Genomic DNA, 20,717 nt, shown 5'->3' with positions numbered 1-20,717 from the left:
TTTTGGCATGTGGGTAAAATCTATTTGTAAATGGGTGAAAGGTGTAGTTGGGTACACTAGATGCTGGTGTTGTGATTTCTTTGGGTTCTGTGGATTGTTCCTTATACATGTAATGCACCTAGAGACATATTCTTTCACCAACCTAGATAAACCTGTAATGTAAAAATCCTGCAATAATGTTTCACATGTCGTTTTCCATCCTCTATGTCCTAGACCATGGTACTGTGCAATGAACAATGGGGCACTTGACATGGGAAATCAATCACTGTAAAATATTCTGCATCGGACGGAATGGAGGTGAGGAGTGATGGCACATCAGGCACTATTGGGGCTAATGGAACCACCAAATTATTTATGGCCAATCACTGGCTATCAGGATGTGAGTGGCAGCGAGACTGGCCAATCATTGCATTTGAGCGCGCTGCCCTGGCTGTTTTTTTTTTTTGGATCACGCTGCAGAGTCCCTGCCGCCCGAGAGGAGGGAGGGGAGCGGGCGCCCGGCACCCAAGAGCCGCATTAAAGCGTGTAAAGAGCCGCATGTGGCTCACGAGCCGCGGCTTGCCGACCACTGATCTAGGGCAATATACATATACCCAAAACATAAATATAATAAAATTGCAGCACAATCATTTTATTATTTTTATTACAAAAATACATTTGTTAAAGGACCGATTTATAAACAATAAAAGCAATGCCTGTACATATTTGTGAACATGCAAGATACAGATACCATCTGCGACTTCTCCACCACGGTAACGGAACGTTTCTTAGACATATAACTCACTGCACATTATCATAACATAAAATTCTGTGGCGATAAGTCCTCATGGGTCAACTCTTTTTTTTTTTTTTTTTTTTTTTTTTTTTTTTTTTCACGGTTACTTCTTCAAGACACACAGGCTAGTATGCTCTGGGGAATCTATGTGGGCAAGAAACTTATGAGCTAACAACATATCTTCCAATGAATAGTGGTGTATGGGCAATTTTTATCCTGAAGGGATTTCATATTGAAACACATGTTTAGGAATTCTGAGACTGATGATTGATCCAAAGTACTAAGAGGGGTGAATTCCTGTGCCCTTGTGTAGGGTTTATATATCTCTGGCCATTGTTCTATCGCTTTGTAGCCACCATGCTTTTGATTGAATCTTTTATCCCTTGCAGTAGGTACCCATAGCTTCATGCCACTTATCAAACCTGTTTTTCTAAATATCTTTTTCTCGTTGCGATTCCCTCATTGTCTTTTTTTTGTCTCGGTGCCCGCCCTGGTGAATTCCTTGCATGCTAGCCACATCAGCATATTCGAGTTACAACTGCAACTTTCCTTTATACATCCTGAAGAAGCAATAGTGAGAAAAAAGTTGACCTATGAGGACTTATCTCCACATAATTTTATGTTATAATGTACAGTGAGTTATACGCATAAGAAAAGGTCTGTTATTGTGGTGGATAAGTCGTCGTTATCTTTAGTATTCACAAATATGTTCAGGCATTGCTTTTATGGTCTAGGTCCTTGTATAATTTTAGCAAATGTATATTTGTAATAAAATGTGATAGTTTTTATACTTTAAAGTGATGGTAAACCCTCACCTGGTAAAACATTGTTTAAAATAGAAATGAAAGGCAAAATATTTGCGTATATAGATATAAAAAGAAATTTAAACCCTTTTTTTATTATTATCTCTAAAAAGCTAAGGAAGAAGAAAGAGTAGCACACTGATCTTCCCAGTGAAAAGCTGTGCAGGGGAAGATAGGGGTGAGCATGTCAGTACCAGTCTGACCAGTGGAGGAGAGCACACTACTACGTTATGCTCATGCCTCGTGTGGTCAGTTCTCTAATAGGAAAAGGGGGGCTGTCAGGAAGACCAGGGATTTCACACAAAGGAAGCAATAAAAAGAGAACTGGATACTTTTTCACACAAGTACATGGTACAGCAGGCACATGTCAGGAATATGAAATGTTGGATTTACATACTCTTTAAATATGTGTGTTACCTTTGTTGGGCCAGTAAAGTGCAATTCATTTTCTTTTTTGGTTTGGTGTACAATACAATGTGGCATGTGAGTGCCTTTAATATATACATAGCTATTGTCAGTACATTGTTTTTCACAAATACTAAGCTCATATTTTGATCTTTTCAGATCTTTTCAGCCAGTGTAAAGGAGATCTTCTATTGTCCCGAGAAGGGCACTACAAGCCATCGCCTCTTATAATTGAGAACTTAGTCTTCTTTGTGGAGGTTTGTTTGTGTATATTATTATTATTATTATACAGGATTTATATAGCGCCAACACTTTGCTCTGTGCTTTACAATCTAAGGCGAGACAATACAGCAACAATACAGTTCAATACAAGAGGGTTAGGAGAGCCCTGCTCCTTGGAGCTTACAATCTAAGGAGGGGCTGGTGGTACAAAAGGTAATAACTGTGGGGGATGAACTGATAGGAATAGAAGATTCCATTATTAGCTGAGGGCAGGATAGGCTTCCCTGAAGAGAGAGGTTTTCGGAGATCGCCTAAAAGTGGGCAGAGTAGGCGACAGTCGGATAAATTAAGGGTAGAGAGTTCCAGAGGATGGGGAAGGCTCTGGAGAAGTCCTGCAGATGAGCATGGGAGGAGGATACAAGGGAACTAGAGAGCAGGAGGTCGTGGGAGGAGCGGAGAGGACAGTTTGGGTGATATTTGGGAACAAGATTGGTGATATAATTGGGGGCAGAGTTATAAACGGTTTTAAGTTATTAATGTTTTGAATTTTGTTGGGCAATGGGAAGCCAGTGGAGGGATTGGCAGATATGGAACTGTTAGGTGGATAAGTCTCTGGCAGCAGCATTCATGATAGATTGAAGAGGGTGTAGCCTGCGATTAGGTGGACCAGTGAGGAGGGAGTTAAAATAATCAAGGTGAGAGATAACAAGTTGCTTAGTGGTTTCAGAGGTTAAGAACGGCCGTTTCTTAGAGATGTTGTGGACGTGAAGTCTACAAGATTTGGACGGTGATTGGATTTGGGGCTGAAAGGACAGATGGGAGTTCAGGATTACACCTAGCACCCTGGCATGAGGGGAGGGACTGATGGTTGTATTACTGATCTTGATGGAGAAGTCAGGGGAGGGGGCATGGGCGGGAGGGGACATGGGTTGGAGGGAATAGTATGAGCTCCGTTTTGGAAAGATTTAGTTTGAGGAAGTGCTGATATGTCACTTAGTAGGTTGGTAATGCGAGAGGAGACTGAAGGGGTGAGGTGAGGAATTGAAAGATAGATTTTTTTTTTTTTTTTGTGTCATCAGTATAGAGATGGTACTTAAAGCCATGGGAGTTTATCAAGTGACCAAGGGAGGAGGTGTAGATGGAGAACAGAAGGGGTCCAAGGACAGAACCTTGAGGGAGTTATAGATAACGCTGAAGGAGAGTTGCGATAGGTAGGAGGAGAATCAGGAGAGAGCAGAGTCTTGGAGCCAAGGGAGTGGAGGGTTTTTTTTTTTGAGGAGGGGGTGGTCAGCAGTATCAAAACCACAGAGAGGTAAAATAGTAAGAGTATGGAGTAGTGGCCATTGTTTTTAGCAGTTAGTAAATCATTAGTGGGTTTTAGTTGGGCTGTTTCAGTTGAGTGTATTGAGCGAAAGCCAGACTGTAAAGGGTCAAGAAGGTTGTTGTCAGTGTGGTAGGAGCTCAGGCGATTGTATTCTAAGCGTTCTAAGAGCTTAGAGGTAAATGGGAGTACGGAGATGGGTCTTAAGTTGTTCATGTTGGTGGGGTCCAGTGAGGGTTTTTTTAAGTATGGGAGTGATCTGTGCATGCTTTAGAGGGGTGGGGAAGGCACCATTAGAGAGGGAGAGATTTGAAGATGTGAGTGAGGGAGCATAGGATAGAAGAAGAGGGTGACCGTAGTAGTTGAGAGGGGACAGGATCCACGGGGCACATGGTGAGATAGGCTTCTGAGAAAACTTTAGTGACCTCTTCAGTAGTAGCAAGGTCAAAAGACGAAAGTATTGAGGGAGGTTTAGTATAAGGTATGCTAAGTGGGATAGATGTTTAACAGAGATGCCACTATGAATTGCATCAGTCTTGTTTTTGAAATGATTTGCAATCTCGTAAAAAGTGAGTGAGTTACTGGGTGGAGGTGAAGAAAGTAGAGCGTTAAAAGTAGAGAAGAGACAACGAGGACTGGATGACAAGGTGTTTAATAAGAGTGACAAAGTAGGCTTGTTTGGCAGCATGGAGGGAGGAATTGTATATTAAGCAGATTTATATGGGGTGAATGCTTGCTGGGATTTGGTTTTACGCCACTATCGCTCCAGTACACGACTATGTCGCTTAAGATTTCTGGTATCGTAAGTCTGCCACAGTTGTAATGGTCGAGGCTTGATGCTTCGTGTAGTTAGAGGAGCAAGTGACTAGTGTGGATGAAAGCAAACTGTTTTAGACAGTGGCAGTGGCCAGGTCAGAGCATGACAGGGGAGAGATTGTCAGAGTTGGTCAGTTGTAGAGTGGAAAAGAGAAGGGTTTAAGTTGTGAAGGTTTCTGTGGGTAATTGTTTGCTGCTTGGAAGGATAAGTGTTTGATCACAATCTCATCACCTTCACAGTGTCCTCGTCTTCAGAGAGAGGAAAGGGGGTGTTTGTGAGGTTGTAGGGAGTGCAAAGATGGGAGAAAATAAGGTCTAGTGTATTCCCATCAGAGTGGAGGACTGTATCCATTGTGTTAAGGCAAAAGATGGTTAGGTTGAAGAGTTGGGATGTAGCTGGGTTGTTCACATTAATAGGGATGTTAAAATCTCCAAGAATGATAGTGGGTTTCTCAGAGGAGAGAAAGTAGGATAGCCAAGCAGAGAAGTCATAAAGTCTAGGAGGCCAGCAGATTAATGCAATCCTCAGAGAAATGGGAGAAAACAGCCGAATGCAGTGAGTGTCGAAGAGAAGGATAGAGAGGGAGGGTTAGCGAGGACTTGAAAGGTGCTCAGTGGGGATAGAAGCAAACCAACTCCACCTTTTTTTCTGACCACTGGGTTTGGGAGAGTGGGTCCAGAGAAGGCCTGCATAGGAAAGTACTCTGATGCTTGAAGCCAGGTTTCTGCAATTGCTAGTAGTTTAAGGGAGTGGGAGACAAAGGTCATGGACAGAGGTGAGCCTATTATAGACAGAGCGGGCATTCCAGAGTGCACATGAAAAAGGGATGGTGGTTTTTAAGAGCATGGGGATTGAGATTAAGTTGAGTGGATTTCAGCTATTCCTGGAGAAAGGAGGAGTGCCTAGTGTGAGTAGAGATACTGGAGGACCAGGGTTTGGGGAGATATCCCCAGAGGTTAGGAGAAGGAGGGTGAGGAAAGTAAGATGGGAGAGGGATGTATATGAGTGCACATGCCTTCCTGTCCTGCTGTTTGAGTCAGCAGGTGAGTAAAGTATTAGCAGGATGTTATGAGAGCAGTAGTAGGGAGATGGTAGAAGTATAACTTGTGTATATAATTAATGTATAATTTGTCTTCTGCTTCTTTCTTCCAAGTTCTGATTGTGAAAACATGTAAAATGATTTATGAATCAATAGACAGCTCAGGTGAATGCCGTTCATTAATAGTCATGGTACAGTGTATGTCATGTATAGTTTTCCCCAGATTAAAAAGACTGTGTGACTGTTTGCCACAAGAAAGAAAAATATTAGTTTGGTTGAACTCTGCTTGATTTTCCATCAGGCACAACTGTTCTTTTCCAATGGTAGCTTTCATGTATTGATCAGACTGACCATTTAATGTAGCTTTTACCTGAAACACAAAAACCTTTCTCCAAAGAAATGTAACAAATTATAGTGTCCTGTGTATGACCAATATGAATTACAATGAGAACGTCCTGTTAACCTATTGCAGTGTTTCTCAACCCTTTGTCATTCAAGGCACACTTTAAAACTATGGACAATGTCAAAACACCCTCTGAAATTTATGGACAGTCTTGAGGCACCCCATTCTAAAATGTAAAAAACTATTCTACTAATTTTCTATAACGCAGCAACATCCACACGCGTAGGACACCCAGCGTTAGAGGTGATTTATACTTCCAAAGCAAATACCCTTTTGCACACTGGTACTGACTAGTATTCCAAAGTTTCTCTTCTCTTTTCTCCATCACTGAGCTAATGTGACCCCAGCACTGACAGAGAGAGGCAGGGGAGGGTCAAACAAGGATGCTGTGCAGACAACCGACATCCTCGTTATCAATGGATGATGTCATTGGCTGTTAGGACACCGATGGCTAGAAGGTCGTAATGGAACACAATAAAAACCTGTGGCTTTGTGTAACTAAAAGGCAGGCTTATTCCACCCGCTGGCTTGTATACAAGTTTTGGCCAGTTTTTAGACATTTTGCCAAGGCACCCCTAAAGAAACCTCAAGGCACCCTGGATGAAAAAGGCTGACTTATTATATGTCAAACCTAAGACTTCTATTTATAAAGTCTATATGAAATCTTTCGGGCCTCAACATAAAGCAAAAGAATGGCTTAGATGATGAAGTGTTTGGGGTGGGACTGCAGACCACTTCTTGCGTATATTATTTTCTACTGATGAAATCTAGTTCACAGCAGCACATAGATTTGTAAAACATATTTTTTTTTTTTTCTGTGTGCATGTGAACTTGCTTGTTTTCCAGGAAACTTTGATATTTGTTTCAAGAGGCATTTGTTGAAAGGTTTGTGGCTTGAGAGTGATGTATTGATTTTACGGTTTTATTTTCTGCAGGCTATATCTATTGTTTTCTGGGTATCAGGATATTTTGCTGCTGTTCTTAGGCCATTCAAGTCAAATCTTCAGAAGAAGAAAAAGAAGAAAAAAGAAAGTAGTACTACAGTAAGTAAAGATACGTGCAGTGTGCGCTTTCTGGAAAATGTAATGTTGAACATTAAAACAAACAGTAACTGTTTAGAAGGTGATAAACAGCTGTAGGTTCTCTGAACTGGAAATAAAACCAAGGGCACATTCTTGCTAAAAATTATGATGCTGTTAAGTATATTTTAATGTCTGTTCACGCTTTTGTGTACAATATGTATTTGGCTGATACTGTAAATTTGATTTTGTGGAATTTAATAAAACATTAAATTGATTACTGGAAACAAAGTTTTAAACTGTTGGTTGTATATGTACATAGGCAGACTTATTTTGTGATTGTGTAATACTTAAAGTAGAAGTCCAGTCAAAAACTAAACTTAAACCTGCTTCCCACCCCTATTCTAAACTGGCTTCAGGGGAGAGGAGAGCTCACCAACAACCACTGCAACAATGCCTCTGCAGTGATGTCATCTATAAGCTTACTAGGGGGCATCTTTTTTTCATCTGTCCTCTCTCTACACTGGAGCATATTATGTGACCTGACTGGAGTGCCCTTTAAATAGGTAAGTATATACATCTTCCTCTACGGGATAAGTTAAGGCCTAGAATGTGGGTGGGAGCAGGTTTAAGTTTAGACTGGACTTATACCTTAAACATTTAACTAAACCATTAATGCCTAACCCCAACACTACCTAATACCTTTAAAGTGATTGTAAAGGCATGGATATACAAATATAAAATATTATATTTTATTATATTTTATTTTTTTCATGCTTTCATCAGAGTAATTCACTGTCACCATAGTATCACTGCACTAGTACTACTCTAAGGGATTTGTTTCTCTTTTTTTACAGAAGCTTTGGACTAATCAGTTTTTCAACTGTCATGAATGGGTTTAACTGTTCATGACAGCTGTGATTACTAGCAATCTGTGATTGGCTACAGGTACAGGGTGCTGTGATTGGCCCACAGCTGTCACATGGTACCTGGGCCAATCACAGCCTAGTAAACACAGCTGTTATGAATGAATTCATACCAGCTTTGTTGACACCATAATGTGATCGCATAACGCAGTGCTCCCCTGAATTGGAGCAGGCAAAATCACATATACTGCGGCTGGTTGGCAAGTGGTTAAACCTTTAGAATCACTTTAAAGTCCTTACTTGGTTGCCTTGTTAAAGTTGATACTTTGATGCAACTGTTGCTCATTTTATAAAGGTAATTTCCATGTTATATAGGTCTCATTGTCCTCCTTTCATTTTCCAGCCTCCGGTGTTCACTGGCTTCCAGGACTTTGTCAATGGGCTGCAAAAGTTGCTCACAGACCTGAACGACTACATAAAGGAGTTAGAGGCCTCTTTGGTTGCACTGAAACTTGAAGATCTCTCCTTAGAAAATGTAACACTCAGTGAGGTTCGTATTTTTTTTTTTTTTTTTTCCCTTGGGCATGTTTTCTTCAATTAGCAACTGAAGGTGTAAAACACTAGAGTGTTTAATTCTAGCTGACAGGTGTAGCATTCCTCACACCTGTTGTTTCTGATTTGACATGTAGAGATCTCACAAATTCTAAACTTGCATACTTTACAAGCTGATTAACAGAAAATTTAGAGGTTGCTGCACGGATTAGCAGCTTGTATAATTATGTCCTGCAGCCACTCATCTTCTTACCTATTGGCCTTTGCCTTGTGTTGCTTGTAACATGACATTGTATTTAGCCTAGATCAAATTTTGGTCTTTTTGGGTTTTTTTACAACCAGAATTGCTTTTTATTGACCAAATGAGTGGTACAATAACAGCAGTTGTAGATTTTGGTGTTTACTGTGACTACTTTAAACTATGTCGACAAATAACATTTTAGAAACATCTGAAAAGAATGGGTAAATTGTTTTGGTTTTCCTTTTAGCAGTGTTGTCAAGTCTTGGGTGGTATCACACATTGCTGCTACTTATATTCTTGGTTGTAAAGCGGAACATTGGACTTTACCATGGATTAAATGAAGCTAACTTCAAGTGGTTCGAAAGCCTTAGGGTTTTTTTTTTTACCCTAATGCATTATAGTAAAAAACCACTTGGGCCAGACTCACCCCCTTACTCCAGTTATACTCACCTGAACCCCATGGCAATCCAGCACTTTGCATGAGAGCTGCGGCTCTCCTGGCTTTGTCCCTCTTCACTGAGCAGATCAAAAGCAGTGAGAACCATTGGCTCCTGCTCCTGTCAATCAACTCCAGTGACAAGGGAGTGGGAGAAGGGGCTATGTCCCACTGTCTGTGTCAATGGATGCAACAGCGGGGCTTGGGAGCAAGCCCACACGAGTGCCTCCCAATCGGAATCATCTGCCCTTACTCAAGATGGCCATGGCCAGAAATGCTAGGGGTGTGTTTTTTAAAGTAATTTCTTAGCAAAATAAAGCATGGAGACATGGATGTATGGGGGAGTTTGCATTGAATATTAAAAATGAATTAAATAGCCTTTTTGCTTTGTGGTGCTCAGATGCAGTGTAGTTCCACTTTCAGATGATTGGACCTGAAAAAAAAATTGCTGGTGTCCTTAGGTGATGGGCGGCCTCCTCTACTGAGAGAATCGTGCCTTTTTCCTAGCTCAGCACTGTGCTTCAGTGGGGATTGTGGTTTATCCACGCAGGGCCCTAGTACCCTTTATTCTGATGATTTCCCTAAATATGACTCCCTGCTTTGGTCTGGTCATTCTGCTGGCTTGTCTTCACACCAACTTCTTTCTAATTCGAGGAGGAGGTAGGGCCCTCTTTTACTTAGCAGGCTCCTGCCATACAATCGGCAATAGTCTGTCAAGCTGCAATAGATGAAATTGCAGTTTGTAAACGGTTCAAAATCCTTATTACATCCCATTAGATTCCTCTGTTCACAGTGAGTTAGACCTTTTACCTACAGCCTTGCACTTCTGCGTGAATGGCTTTTGGCAGACACCCTTTGTCAGATCTCTGGGATGGGTCTTCTCTCCACCCATATGCACAGGATCCTTTTGGCATAACTGCTAAGATCCCCAGAAGTGCCCTGAGCCCTTTGAGGTGAACACCTGTTGATACCTCCTTGGATAACATTACTTTTCTCCCCAGATAAAGGCCTGTGCCTTTACTGGTAGGACTTCTACTCATGAGGAAGGTTTCTTTCGTCCCTCTCAGTGTTCCATTTTCAAATCTAAGTCAGCAGCATATGTTTATAAGACGTCATGGCCCTCCAGAACAGCCTAGGCTAGTTGAAAGGCTTCTTCCCTGTGTTGGGTTATCTCTACTTCTCCAAAGTAGCCAATAATCTCAGACACTTGGGTCCAGAATGTCCTTCCAGGGGCTTTTCCCTGGAGTTTTTCACTGTTTCACAGATTTAAGTGCTACTAGATGGATGTTCAGGCCTCCTGGAATGCCAGTTTGGGCATAAGGTGCTATTAGTTGCTCTCTGAATCTGTCAAGCATCATGCTTGTGTTGCCATTAAATGTTAATGGAACCCCAAGCGCAGGTAGCAGGTGCTCATTTGCTTGTTTTGTCTCACGATAAACGCACCAAAAAGTGCGGTACCTGTACATTCAGTGCCTTGACAAATGTCATTCTAAAGTACTTCAAAATTTTGTTTGCTGTTAACATTCGATTGTGGAGTAAATGGACTTTCCCAAACAAAAACCATGTTCACTTTTAGAAATTTATTGTTCAAGAAAAATGTTCTATCTTGTTCCTTTGAATTTTCTCATCACTGCGGTAGAAATTAAATGCTGATTTTTTTCCCCCACAAATGATTAGAAAATCAAGTAATGTTCTTAAAACAAACATTTTCTAATGAAATTCTGTAAGTTTATGGCCATGTTTAGTCTTACATTATTTCTTGATGTTCTCTGCAGCTGGGAGTTTTCAGTGTTCCCACTCACTTTTATGTGTCTCAGCATCTTCTGTTGCATTCCAATGGTTTTAAAGTAATTAATCCAAGTGAGAGGGATCGCTTCATAATGGCTGTACTGACTGAGGCAATAAGGTGCAGAGATCTGATGAAAAAAAGATCCAAAGAACTATAGGACACTTGTTTATAATGCCCCGTCATCTACCAAAAACTAATGATACCAATTTTTGTTGGACTGACAATTTTAAGCTAATTAAGCATATGCTTTTGGTAAATGTAAGGTCTTCTAAAATTTTACTAAAGGCAAAATAAAAAATGAGCTAAATTGTCTGCCACTAACATTAACAAAGCAGTCTGTTTTATGAGCCTCCTCTATAATTTTTATCTTTTTTTTTTTGGACACCCTGGCTGCCTTTGTGCTACATGCTGGGTGTAAGGTTCGCTCCCATGGCCTTAATGAGGGGTGGGCTCCCCCAGGTTCACCTGCCCTTGTTTCTATCCATTTAAATGCATGTGCCTCCATTGTGAGGACTCTCAAGATTTATAGAGTTAGAACCACAGATACTCAGGGTGCCGTGATGTGGCTCTGTGGCTTACGTATGTATTTGCAAATGTGTGGTAACTAAACCCCTGTTTTTAAACGCATGTTCTTAGACAGGTTAATTTGGTTTTTGATAGTTGGCTAACTGACTGGCAGTTTGAACTGGCTTTCTTATCCCCCTCTTTTGATAAGTTATACTTATCTATGTTCCTTGCCGACAATAGCCATTATTAGACTGGGGTAGGCTGGCAAGTTGAACTGGATAGTCCTATTTTTTACTTTGTGACGCCTTCCATGCTCACTGTTTAAAAAGCCAGTTATAGACCTGGGTAGGTGACCAGTTTTTTCTTTGTGGGTTCCAGGTATAACAGCCGCAAATTCTTCTACAGTAATCGGTTGATATAGATAGTCTCTTTCCTCCCCCTTGAGCTTAGGAAGGTTCGCTTCTTGACATCGGTATTAAAATCTGGGAGTGTACATTGAGTCAGACTGGACAAAGCAGTCGAGTCCAGGTTGTATAGTTGGGTGTAAAAAGAGGGAAAGTCTCTGCTAAGTCTGGGGAGGCATGAACTTTCCCCACATTGCTTACCTTCACAGTCTCCTCGTCTTCAAACACCTATCCCTCCAAGCATCAAACTACTACCCGCAGAAACCTTCACAACTTTAACCCTTCTCTTTGCTACTCTGCAACTGACTACCTCTATGACAGAATAATTCTCCTGTCCTGCCCTGACCTGGTCACTGCTGTCTACACAGTTCACTTTCATCCACATTAGACTCACTTCTCTAACCACACAAAGCATCAGGCCCGACCGTTACAACCTTGGCAGACTGACGACACCAGAAATCTTAAGAGACATAGTCGTGCGCTGGAGCAAATGTGGCGTAAAACCAAATTGCACCAAGCTTTCACCTTATATAAATTTGCTTTATTAACATACAATTCCTTCCTCCATGCTGCTAAACAAGCCTACTTTGTCACTCTCATCAATAGCTTATCATCCAGTCCTCGTCGTCTCTTCTCCACTTTTAACTCTTTCTCCACCTTTACCTCCACCCAGCACCTCACTCACTGCTTACGAGATTGTAAATCATTTCAAAAACAAGATTGATGCAATTCGTAGGGGCATCTCTACTGCACAGACATCCATCCATCCCACTTAGCATACCTTATACCAAACCTCCCTCAACACTTTCCTCTCTTACTACTACCGAAGGGGTCACTAAGGTTTTTTCAGAAGCCCGCCTCTCTACCTGCCCCCTGGATCCTGTCCCCTCACAACTACTACGGTTTAACCTCTTCCATCCTGTGCTCCCTCACTCACATCTTCAATCTCTCCCTCTCTAACGGTGCCTTCCCCACCCCTCTAAAGCATGCACACATCACTGCCATACTTAAAAAGCCCTCCCTTGACCCCACAAACATGAACAATTTAAGACCTATCTCCCTGCTCCTGTTCACCTCTAAACACTTAGAATGCTTAGTCTACAATCGCCTGAGCTCCTACCTCACTGACAACAACCTTCTCGACCCTTTACAGTCTGGCTTTCGCTCACAACACTCCACTGAAACTGCCCTACTAAACTCACTAATGATCTACTAACTGCTAAAACCATTGGCCACTACGCCGTACTCTTTCTACTTGACCTCTCTGCGGCCTTTGATACTGTTGACCATCCCCTCCTCAAAAAAAAAATCCACTCTCTTGGCCTGCGAGACTCTGCTCTCTCCCCTGGTTCTCCTATCTATTGCAGTGCTCCTTCAACATTACCTATAACTGTCTTCTCCACTCCCTCTTTCTGTAGGGGTCCCTCAAGGTTCCGTTTTTGGGCCCCTTCTTCTCTTCTCCATCTACAACTTCTCCCTTGGTCACTTTATAAACTCCCATAGCTTCAAGTACCATCTCTATGCTGATGACACACAAATCTATCTTTCTGCTCCTCACCTCACCCCTTCAGTCTTCGCATTACTAACCTACTAAGTGATTTAACGGCATGGATGTCACTCCACTTCCTCAAACTCAATCTTTCAAAAACTGAGCTCTTAGTATTCCCTCCAGCCCGTGCCCCCTCCCCTGACTTCTCCATCAAGACCAATAATACAACCACCAGTCCCTCCCCTCATGCCAGGGTACTAGGTGTAATCCTAGACTCCAATCTGTCCTTTCAGCCCCAAATCCAATCACTGTCCAAATCATGTAGACTTCACCTCCGCAACATCTCCACGATACTGCCGTTTAAACCTTCGGAAACTACTAAGCAACTTATTCACTCCCTTGTTATCTCTTGCCTTGTCTATTGTAACTCCCTCCTCATTGGCCTACCTCATTGTAGGCTATCCCCTCTTCAGTCTATCATGAATGCTGCTGCTAGACTCATCCACCTTACTAACCGTTCCGTATCTGCCACCCCTCTCTGCCAATCCCTCCACTGGCTTTCCATTGCCCAACGGATAAAATTAAAAACATTAACAATAACATATACAGCCATGTATAACTCTGCCCCAAATTACATCTCCAGTCTTGTCTCCAAATATCACCCAAACCGTACTCTCTGCTCTTCGCATGGCCTCCTGCTCTCCAGCTCCCTCGTCTCCTCCTCCCATGCTCTTCTCCAGGACTTCTCCAGAGCTTCCCCCATCCTCTGCAACTCTCTACTCCAATTTATCAGACTGTCGCCTACTCTGCTCAGTTTTAGGCGATCTCTGAAAACCTATCTCTTCAGGGAAGCCTATCCTGCCCTCAGCTAATAATGGAATCTTCTACTCCTCCTACCAGTTCATTCCCTAGAGTTACTACCTTTTGTACCACTAGCCTCTCCCTCTTAGATTGTAAGTTCCGAGGAGCAGGGCCCTCCTAGTCCTCTTGTATTGAACTGTATTGTTGCTGTATTGTCTCCTGTTATATTGTAAAACGCTGAGCAAACTTGGGTCTATATAAATCCTGTATAATAATAATACCTCAGCTGGAACTAAAGATTGAGAATGTTTGGCATGCAAGGCGTTAGCAATCATCCACTTTTGTCACCATACTCCTAAAATGAGCGACAAGCCTTCAGCAGGACATGCTTAGCCATGTACAGGGAATTCTCCCAAATTACCTCCCATAGTTTGAGCATTTCTGTTTTAACGGTAGAGTCTGGATTGTTTGTTGTCACTTTGCCAGTAGGTCCGATAGGGCTTTAGTCCAGCTTCAAGATCCCTTGAATATAACGTTCATGTGCGGACCAAACAGAGGGTTTTGAACAGAACCTGTGTTGGTGGCAAATTATAATGTTCTCTCTCTCAGACCATCAGCAGCAATGTCAGGGTCCTTAAGTAGTGCCTCATTCAGCCTTCATATAGGTGTCCTTGTGGAAGATCCAGGAAGGGTAAGTTCTAGGAAAATCAGAGCATGATCCATAAGTGTTATTATGGGACGCTAGAGGATTTGGGAATGTTTAGGCAAAAAAAAGTTGATTCTAGAATAAGATCCATGGGTAGAAGAGCAGAAGGTGTAATCCCTCTCTTGAGGGTGAGATATTTTCCAGATGTCTACTAATTGGCGAGAATGTAAGATGTCTTTCAAGCAAAGAAGAATCACTGTAGATAAAAAGAGCCCATGGAGGAGTTACTATATTGGTCCAAGGTGAGGTTGAAGTCTCCACCCAGAGTTCCTTCAAGAAAAGAATTAAGAGTGGATAAAACATTCTCAAGGGCCTGTAGCTGGTTATAATTGGGTAGATAAATGTTCTCAGGAGTGAACGTATAGGAGTTGATCGTCCCTTTGAGGAAGAGGAACATTCCCTCTTGGCACTCATCGAGGGATTGCCAGGGAAGGGACTTGGATTAGGATACTAAGCTGCTTAGATTTAGGAGGATGGAAAGAAAGTTTGGGAACCTTGTCTACCCGAAAGTGAGTCTCTTGAAGAAGGCAGTTTGCACCCTATGTCTCCAGAGCTCGGCCAGACAACTTGAGCACTTCTCTGGGGAGTTCAGTTCCTTAACATTCCATGAAATTACCTTGACAGCCATTCTATCAATAATGGATGGTTATGTCCCAGTACTCCCATGTGAAGTGGGAGGGAAGGGATAGGAGAAAGAGGAAAAGAAAGGGTAAAAAAGGGAAGTGTCAAAGGAAAGGGAAAGCCCACTAAAAGTTTGCTATCTGCAGAGGAGAACTGCTGCCACCAGGGTAGAGTTGGCCTAATGTGGGTAGTGGTAGGGCACAGCCGAGCAAAAAGCTCCGGCAGACTGAATCCACCTTAGCATATACAATTCTCAGTTTACCGAGTTAACCTAGACAGAACAATTGTAAGGGGCATTAGAAGAAAACAGTGTCTAACAGTGTGAAACGGCTACCTCTTGAATGGAGAGCGAGCAAATGCGTGTCCCCAGTGGGATGCGTTGCCGTCGACGAGACAGGGTGAGCTAGTAGTCACAAAAGCCCCGAGACTCCCTCTCCATGTCAGTGAATAAGGCCATATCCATGGCAGTCCCCCCAAGGAGATGCCAAAGAACCAAAGGAGGCTGTCATGGGGTCTAAGGTAAATCAAAGGCCAAGAGGGAGGCTGAGAGGCGCTGCACAAGCCACAAACAGGACAGGCCCATATAGGTGACATAACCCGTATCCCAGGGAGCACAACCCCCGACGTCCTGAAGGATGCAGGGCAGCTCCTCAAGGGGCCATCCCAACCAAAGTCCAGTCCCCCAGGGATACACCACATAGCAGGGGCACCAGTCATGAGACGGCTGTGTCATCCTCCTCATCCACTTTGTTGGTAGGCTTTGAGAATGTAGGGTAATTCTGTCTCTGCAAAGCTGTAGGGGAGCCGTTGACCAGGAGCTCAAGAGGAAAATGGTCCTCACTCTGCCATGCTGAGACTGTGTTTGTTTTTCACCTTCGTTTAACAAACCATTTAATACTGGCAGGGGTTACCATGATATCTAGAGATTGGTAAACCACAACATGTTTTCCTTTTGCTTTTGGTTTTAGCTTTGTTTTTTAAAACTTGGGTCTTTGGTATTCCAATAATGGAAATATCTGACACTAATTGCCCTGTAGTATACATGAAGCCTACCGTATTTTCCGGCGTATAAGACGACTGGGCGTATAAGACGACCCCCCTACTTTTCCTGTTAAAATATAGGCTTTGGGCTATACTCGCCGTATAAGACTACCCCCCTCTACCAACCAATCACGGCAAGCGATGTACCAGTATTTTCTGTGCACACTGCATACAAAGCCTGCTTGGATTGGGTGGGTCAGCTCTCCCTGCCTGCCCAGCCCTCCCTGTCTCCAAGATGATCTGAGAACTGCCACAGTTATTAATATATAATAATTAATGTTAATTACCGTATTTCCTGCAAGGTACTGCCTAGCTGACGCTTCTGCACATGTCTTCGGCAGCAGTAGACGATCGCTGATCACCATTCCTCACAGAACTGCATGAGACGTCGGATGCAGCCGTTCAGTGCTCGATTGAGCTTGACTGAAACTGTGATATGCAGAGAAGGCAAGAAGACGCTTCTGCACATGTCACAGTTTCAGTCAAGCTCAATCGAGCACTGAACGGCTGCATCCGACGTCTCATGCAGTTCTGCGAGGAATGGTGATCAGCGATCGTCTACTGCTGCCGAAGACATGCGCAGAAGCGTCAGCTCGGAAGTACAGGTAAGGTTTCAGCACAACACCCGGCGTATAAGACGACCCCCGACTTTGTAGAAGATTTCCAGGGGTTAAAAAGTCGTCTTATACGCCGGAAAATACGGTAGTTGCTTTTCTAATAATAGTTTCAAATCAGTCACGTAAAACACTAACAAAAAAGGAAAATAGTATTGTAAGATACATTGAAACTTTTGAAAAATGTTTTTATAGCAGTCTTTTTCTCACAACAAGCTTGTTTGGTTCCACATCCAAACACCTATTACTGAAATTAAGCACATACAGGCATATTTTTTATACATAATGACTTTAGACTACGGGAAATATTGCTGAAGCATCACTGAAAATATTTCACACAATCTTTAGCATTAAACAGCTATTGTTCTTGACCACAAATAATTGCATTTAATGTAAAAAGGTTGGTTAGCAAATCCTTTATACTCAGATTCCCATATTTAAATCTCAGAATCCTCAACATTTACAGTGGGGATCGAAAGTTTGGGCACCCCAGCTAAAAATTTGTATTAATGTGCATAAGGAAGCCAAGGAAAGATGGAAAAATCTCCAAAAGGCATCAAATTACAGATTAGACATTCTTATAATATGTCAACAAAAGTTAGATTTTATTTCCATCATTTACACTTTCAAAATAACAGAAAACAAAAAAATGGCGTCTGCAAAAGTTTGGGCACCCTGCAGAGTTAATATCTTGTACTGCCCCCTTTGGCAAGTATCACAGCTTGTAAACGCTTTTTGTAGCCAGCCAATAGATAGGAGATTGTGAAGGCCATGGCAAAACCTTCAGTTTACGCCTCTTGATGTAATCCCCTGTGGATTTCGAGGTGTGTTTAGGATCATTATCCATTTGTAGAAGCCATCCTCTCTTTAACTTCAGCTTTTTCACAGATGGCATCAAGTTACCATCCAAAATTTGCTGAAATTTTATTGAATCCATTTTTCCTTCTACTCGTGAGATGTTCCCTGTGCCACTGGCTACAACACAACCCCAAAGCATGATTGATCCAACCCCATGCTTAACAGTTGGACAGAGGTTCTTTTCATTAAATTCTGTGCCCCTTCTTCTCCAAACATACCTTTGCTCATTCCGGTCAAAAAGTTCAATTTTAACCTCATCGGTCCACAGAACTTGTTTCCAAAATGCATCAGGCTTGTCTATATGTTCATTTGCAAAGTTCAAACGATGATTTTTGTGGTGAGGACGTAGAAGAGGTTTTCTTCTGATGACTCTTCCATGAAGACCATATTTGTACAAGTATCTCTTTATAGTGGAATAGTGTACCACAACTCCAGTGTCTGCCAGATCTTTCTGGAGGGATCATGCAGTCAAACGTGGGTTTTGAATTGTTTTTCTCACAATCCTGCGAGCTGTTCTGTCTGATATTTTTCTTGGTCTACCAGATCTTGCTTTAACTTCCACTGTTCCTGATGACTGCCATTTCTTAATTACATTCCGAACAGAGGATATTGACATCTGAAAACGCTTTGCTATCTTCTTATAGCCTTCTCCAGCTTTGTGAGCGTCAACTATTTTCAGTTTCAGTTTTCTAGACAACTGCTTAGAAGAACCCATGGTGCTGATTGTTGGGGCAAGGTCAGATGAGTCTGGGCATTTAAAACCTTTGAGATTGACATCACCTGGTCTTCCCAGACGATGATTGAGAACAATCCATGACACTGGCAGGTCTCAGCTTTGCAAAGGGGGCAGTGCATGCTATAAATTCTGCAGGGTGCCCAAACTTTGCAGACGCCATTTTTTTGTTTTCTGTTATTTTGAAAGTGTAAATGATGGAAATAAAATCTAACTTTTGTTGACATATTATAAGAATGTCTAATCTGTAATTTGATGCCTTTTGGAGATTTTTCCATCTTTCCTTGGCTTCTTTATGCACATTAATACAAATTTTTAGCTGGGGTGCCCAAACTTTCAATCCCCACTGTATGTGTGTACTCTTGACAATTTTAATGCATTGTACCATATATAGATAGCTTTGATTTTGCTATGTTGTAGTACTTGCTGCGGTCTGCTGCTTTGATTGCTGTTCCATCTCACATTAAGATGCTTTGTTTTTCAGGAAGAAAAGACGTTTACAAAGCTGTCAATTGACAAGGTTCAGAACAGCTATCTGCACTCTTTGCAAGAGGTTGGAGATCTCATGAGGAAAAAACTCGAAACCATTAAAAAACTCAAGCTCTAGAATGTGAATAGAAACTGTATAACTATAGATACTTTGATGGGCTCCTGGCAGACATCTTAATCCAGAACTTCCCAAGAGGATGCATGAATGACTTAAAAACTGTTTTTTGTTTTTTTTTTTCTCCTTTGTTTTTTAAAGGTGTTGAGAATGGAATTTATACAGCTGATTTAAATTATTGTACATAAACTAAAAGCAGGAGCTGCCGCCTGCAATAGACCACTTTTTATACATGTCCGTGAACTTGCAGCAATGAGGTTTTCATGCCTTTCTTGATCTTCATGCAACCCTGGAAACTCTGTAATTGCAGCAATAGAAATTGGCTTAAAACCAGCAGCTTTTCTTTTTCCTTGCCATATAGGTGAATTTTACTTGTTTTTGTTTTGGCTCGTTAGGAAATCCTAATAATCTTTTATTCCACGCCTTATTTTTCCTCTGATCTATTAGCTTTGCAGTTTTTTCTCTATGGTCTCCCCTCTCCTCCTAGCAGTTGTTTTAATTTATAGGAACTGAAATATTGAAGCTAACACAGAATTGGATGGTTGGTTTCTAAGCTGATGTCCGGATCATTGATGTGGTGGATGAAGTCCAATATAATGACGGCTGACATTGAAGTGAGACTTGCAGTGCTGTGGTTGTACTGTCAGATCGCTGGTAGCGAGAGACCTGTTTAGCCAACCATAGTTGACAGCTATCCATTGCAATTTGCACTGCTTGTTTACACTAGTGCAGCTGTGTATACCATATTATAAAGAAAAGAAAAGCCTAATGCTGCTTGGTTACACTACCAGTCTAAACAAGAGACTAGTTTTTGAACTTGACCGTTTTTAAGTTACCGAGATGTTACTTTGCTTTCTACTGCAGAAGGAATATTCCGAAGCAACTAGTTCCATTTTGCTAAAAAAAAAAAAAAAAATATATAAACATTTACACCATTTTGTATGCTTATTTATGCAGCCCTGTCACCGAGTACTGGTGTATATTTATATAAATATAGATGTATGTATATTTGTATAGTATATTATGATGTACATACATATATGCATACAGTCAGATACACATGTAATTAAATGGCTAACCTTGGCCCTATGTGCAGAAGAACAAGCCAGCATGGAAGGAAATCCGTTCACTTGGCTTGCCAGGTGAATGTGATATTTTCACAAATCTACTTGCTCTGACATTTTCAAAGCTAAATATGAGATTTCTGAGACCCTGACAGGGCATTGTCATATATTACAGACACGTTTTGTTAGTGATGCTAGGTGGTTGATGAGAGTATTTTTAAAATAAATCCCTACATAATAAGCAATGCGTATGTTTTCCTTTTTGTGGTCCTCAAATAATAGGTGCGTTGCATTTCAGTTCAGCTGGGAGACTGGTTTGTTTAGTCTTTGGAAGATGCATTTACAAATAAATACACAGAACCAGTCATTTCCTATACTTACGTATACTTATACTTCTTGGTAAAGCACAACTACAGGCAAGCATGCACCTAAATACGCAACTGAAATGTGTATTTACTGCGTTACTGGCTGAAAGATTATTGCAATTCTGTTCAGCTTGAGATTTGCACACTTTGCTACACTGCACAGCAAGACAGGTGACAAACGTATTGCCTGATTCAGCAATGCAGCTTCTGCCTTCAGCTGGG

The 20,717-nt window shown here is 41.7% G+C and overlaps 1 protein-coding gene across 2 annotated transcripts in view; it reads left to right on the top strand.

Moving 5' to 3' along the window:
- NAA25 (N-alpha-acetyltransferase 25, NatB auxiliary subunit) overlaps positions 1-20,371 on the top strand; it is a 116,421-nt gene extending 96,050 nt beyond the window's left edge. For both annotated transcript variants that reach the window (XM_089676933.1, XM_089676942.1), the window contains exons 21-24: positions 2,143-2,240; positions 6,721-6,828; positions 8,074-8,220; positions 18,947-20,371. In XM_089676933.1, coding sequence (XP_089533059.1) covers positions 2,143-2,240; positions 6,721-6,828; positions 8,074-8,220; positions 18,947-19,069 — 476 coding nt within the window. In that variant the 3' untranslated portion in view covers positions 19,070-20,371. The remainder of the gene's footprint in view (positions 1-2,142; positions 2,241-6,720; positions 6,829-8,073; positions 8,221-18,946) is intronic.
- The last annotated feature ends 346 nt before the right edge of the window (positions 20,372-20,717 follow it).

This window comes from Staurois parvus, unplaced genomic scaffold (assembly GCF_062004578.1).
Source record: "Staurois parvus isolate SC_StPar_1 unplaced genomic scaffold, SC_StPar_1.0 ptg000014l, whole genome shotgun sequence".
Taxonomy (NCBI): domain Eukaryota; kingdom Metazoa; phylum Chordata; class Amphibia; order Anura; family Ranidae; genus Staurois; species Staurois parvus.
The sequence above is the reverse complement of the archived record's forward strand: the minus strand, read 5'-3'. Positions and strand labels throughout refer to the sequence as shown.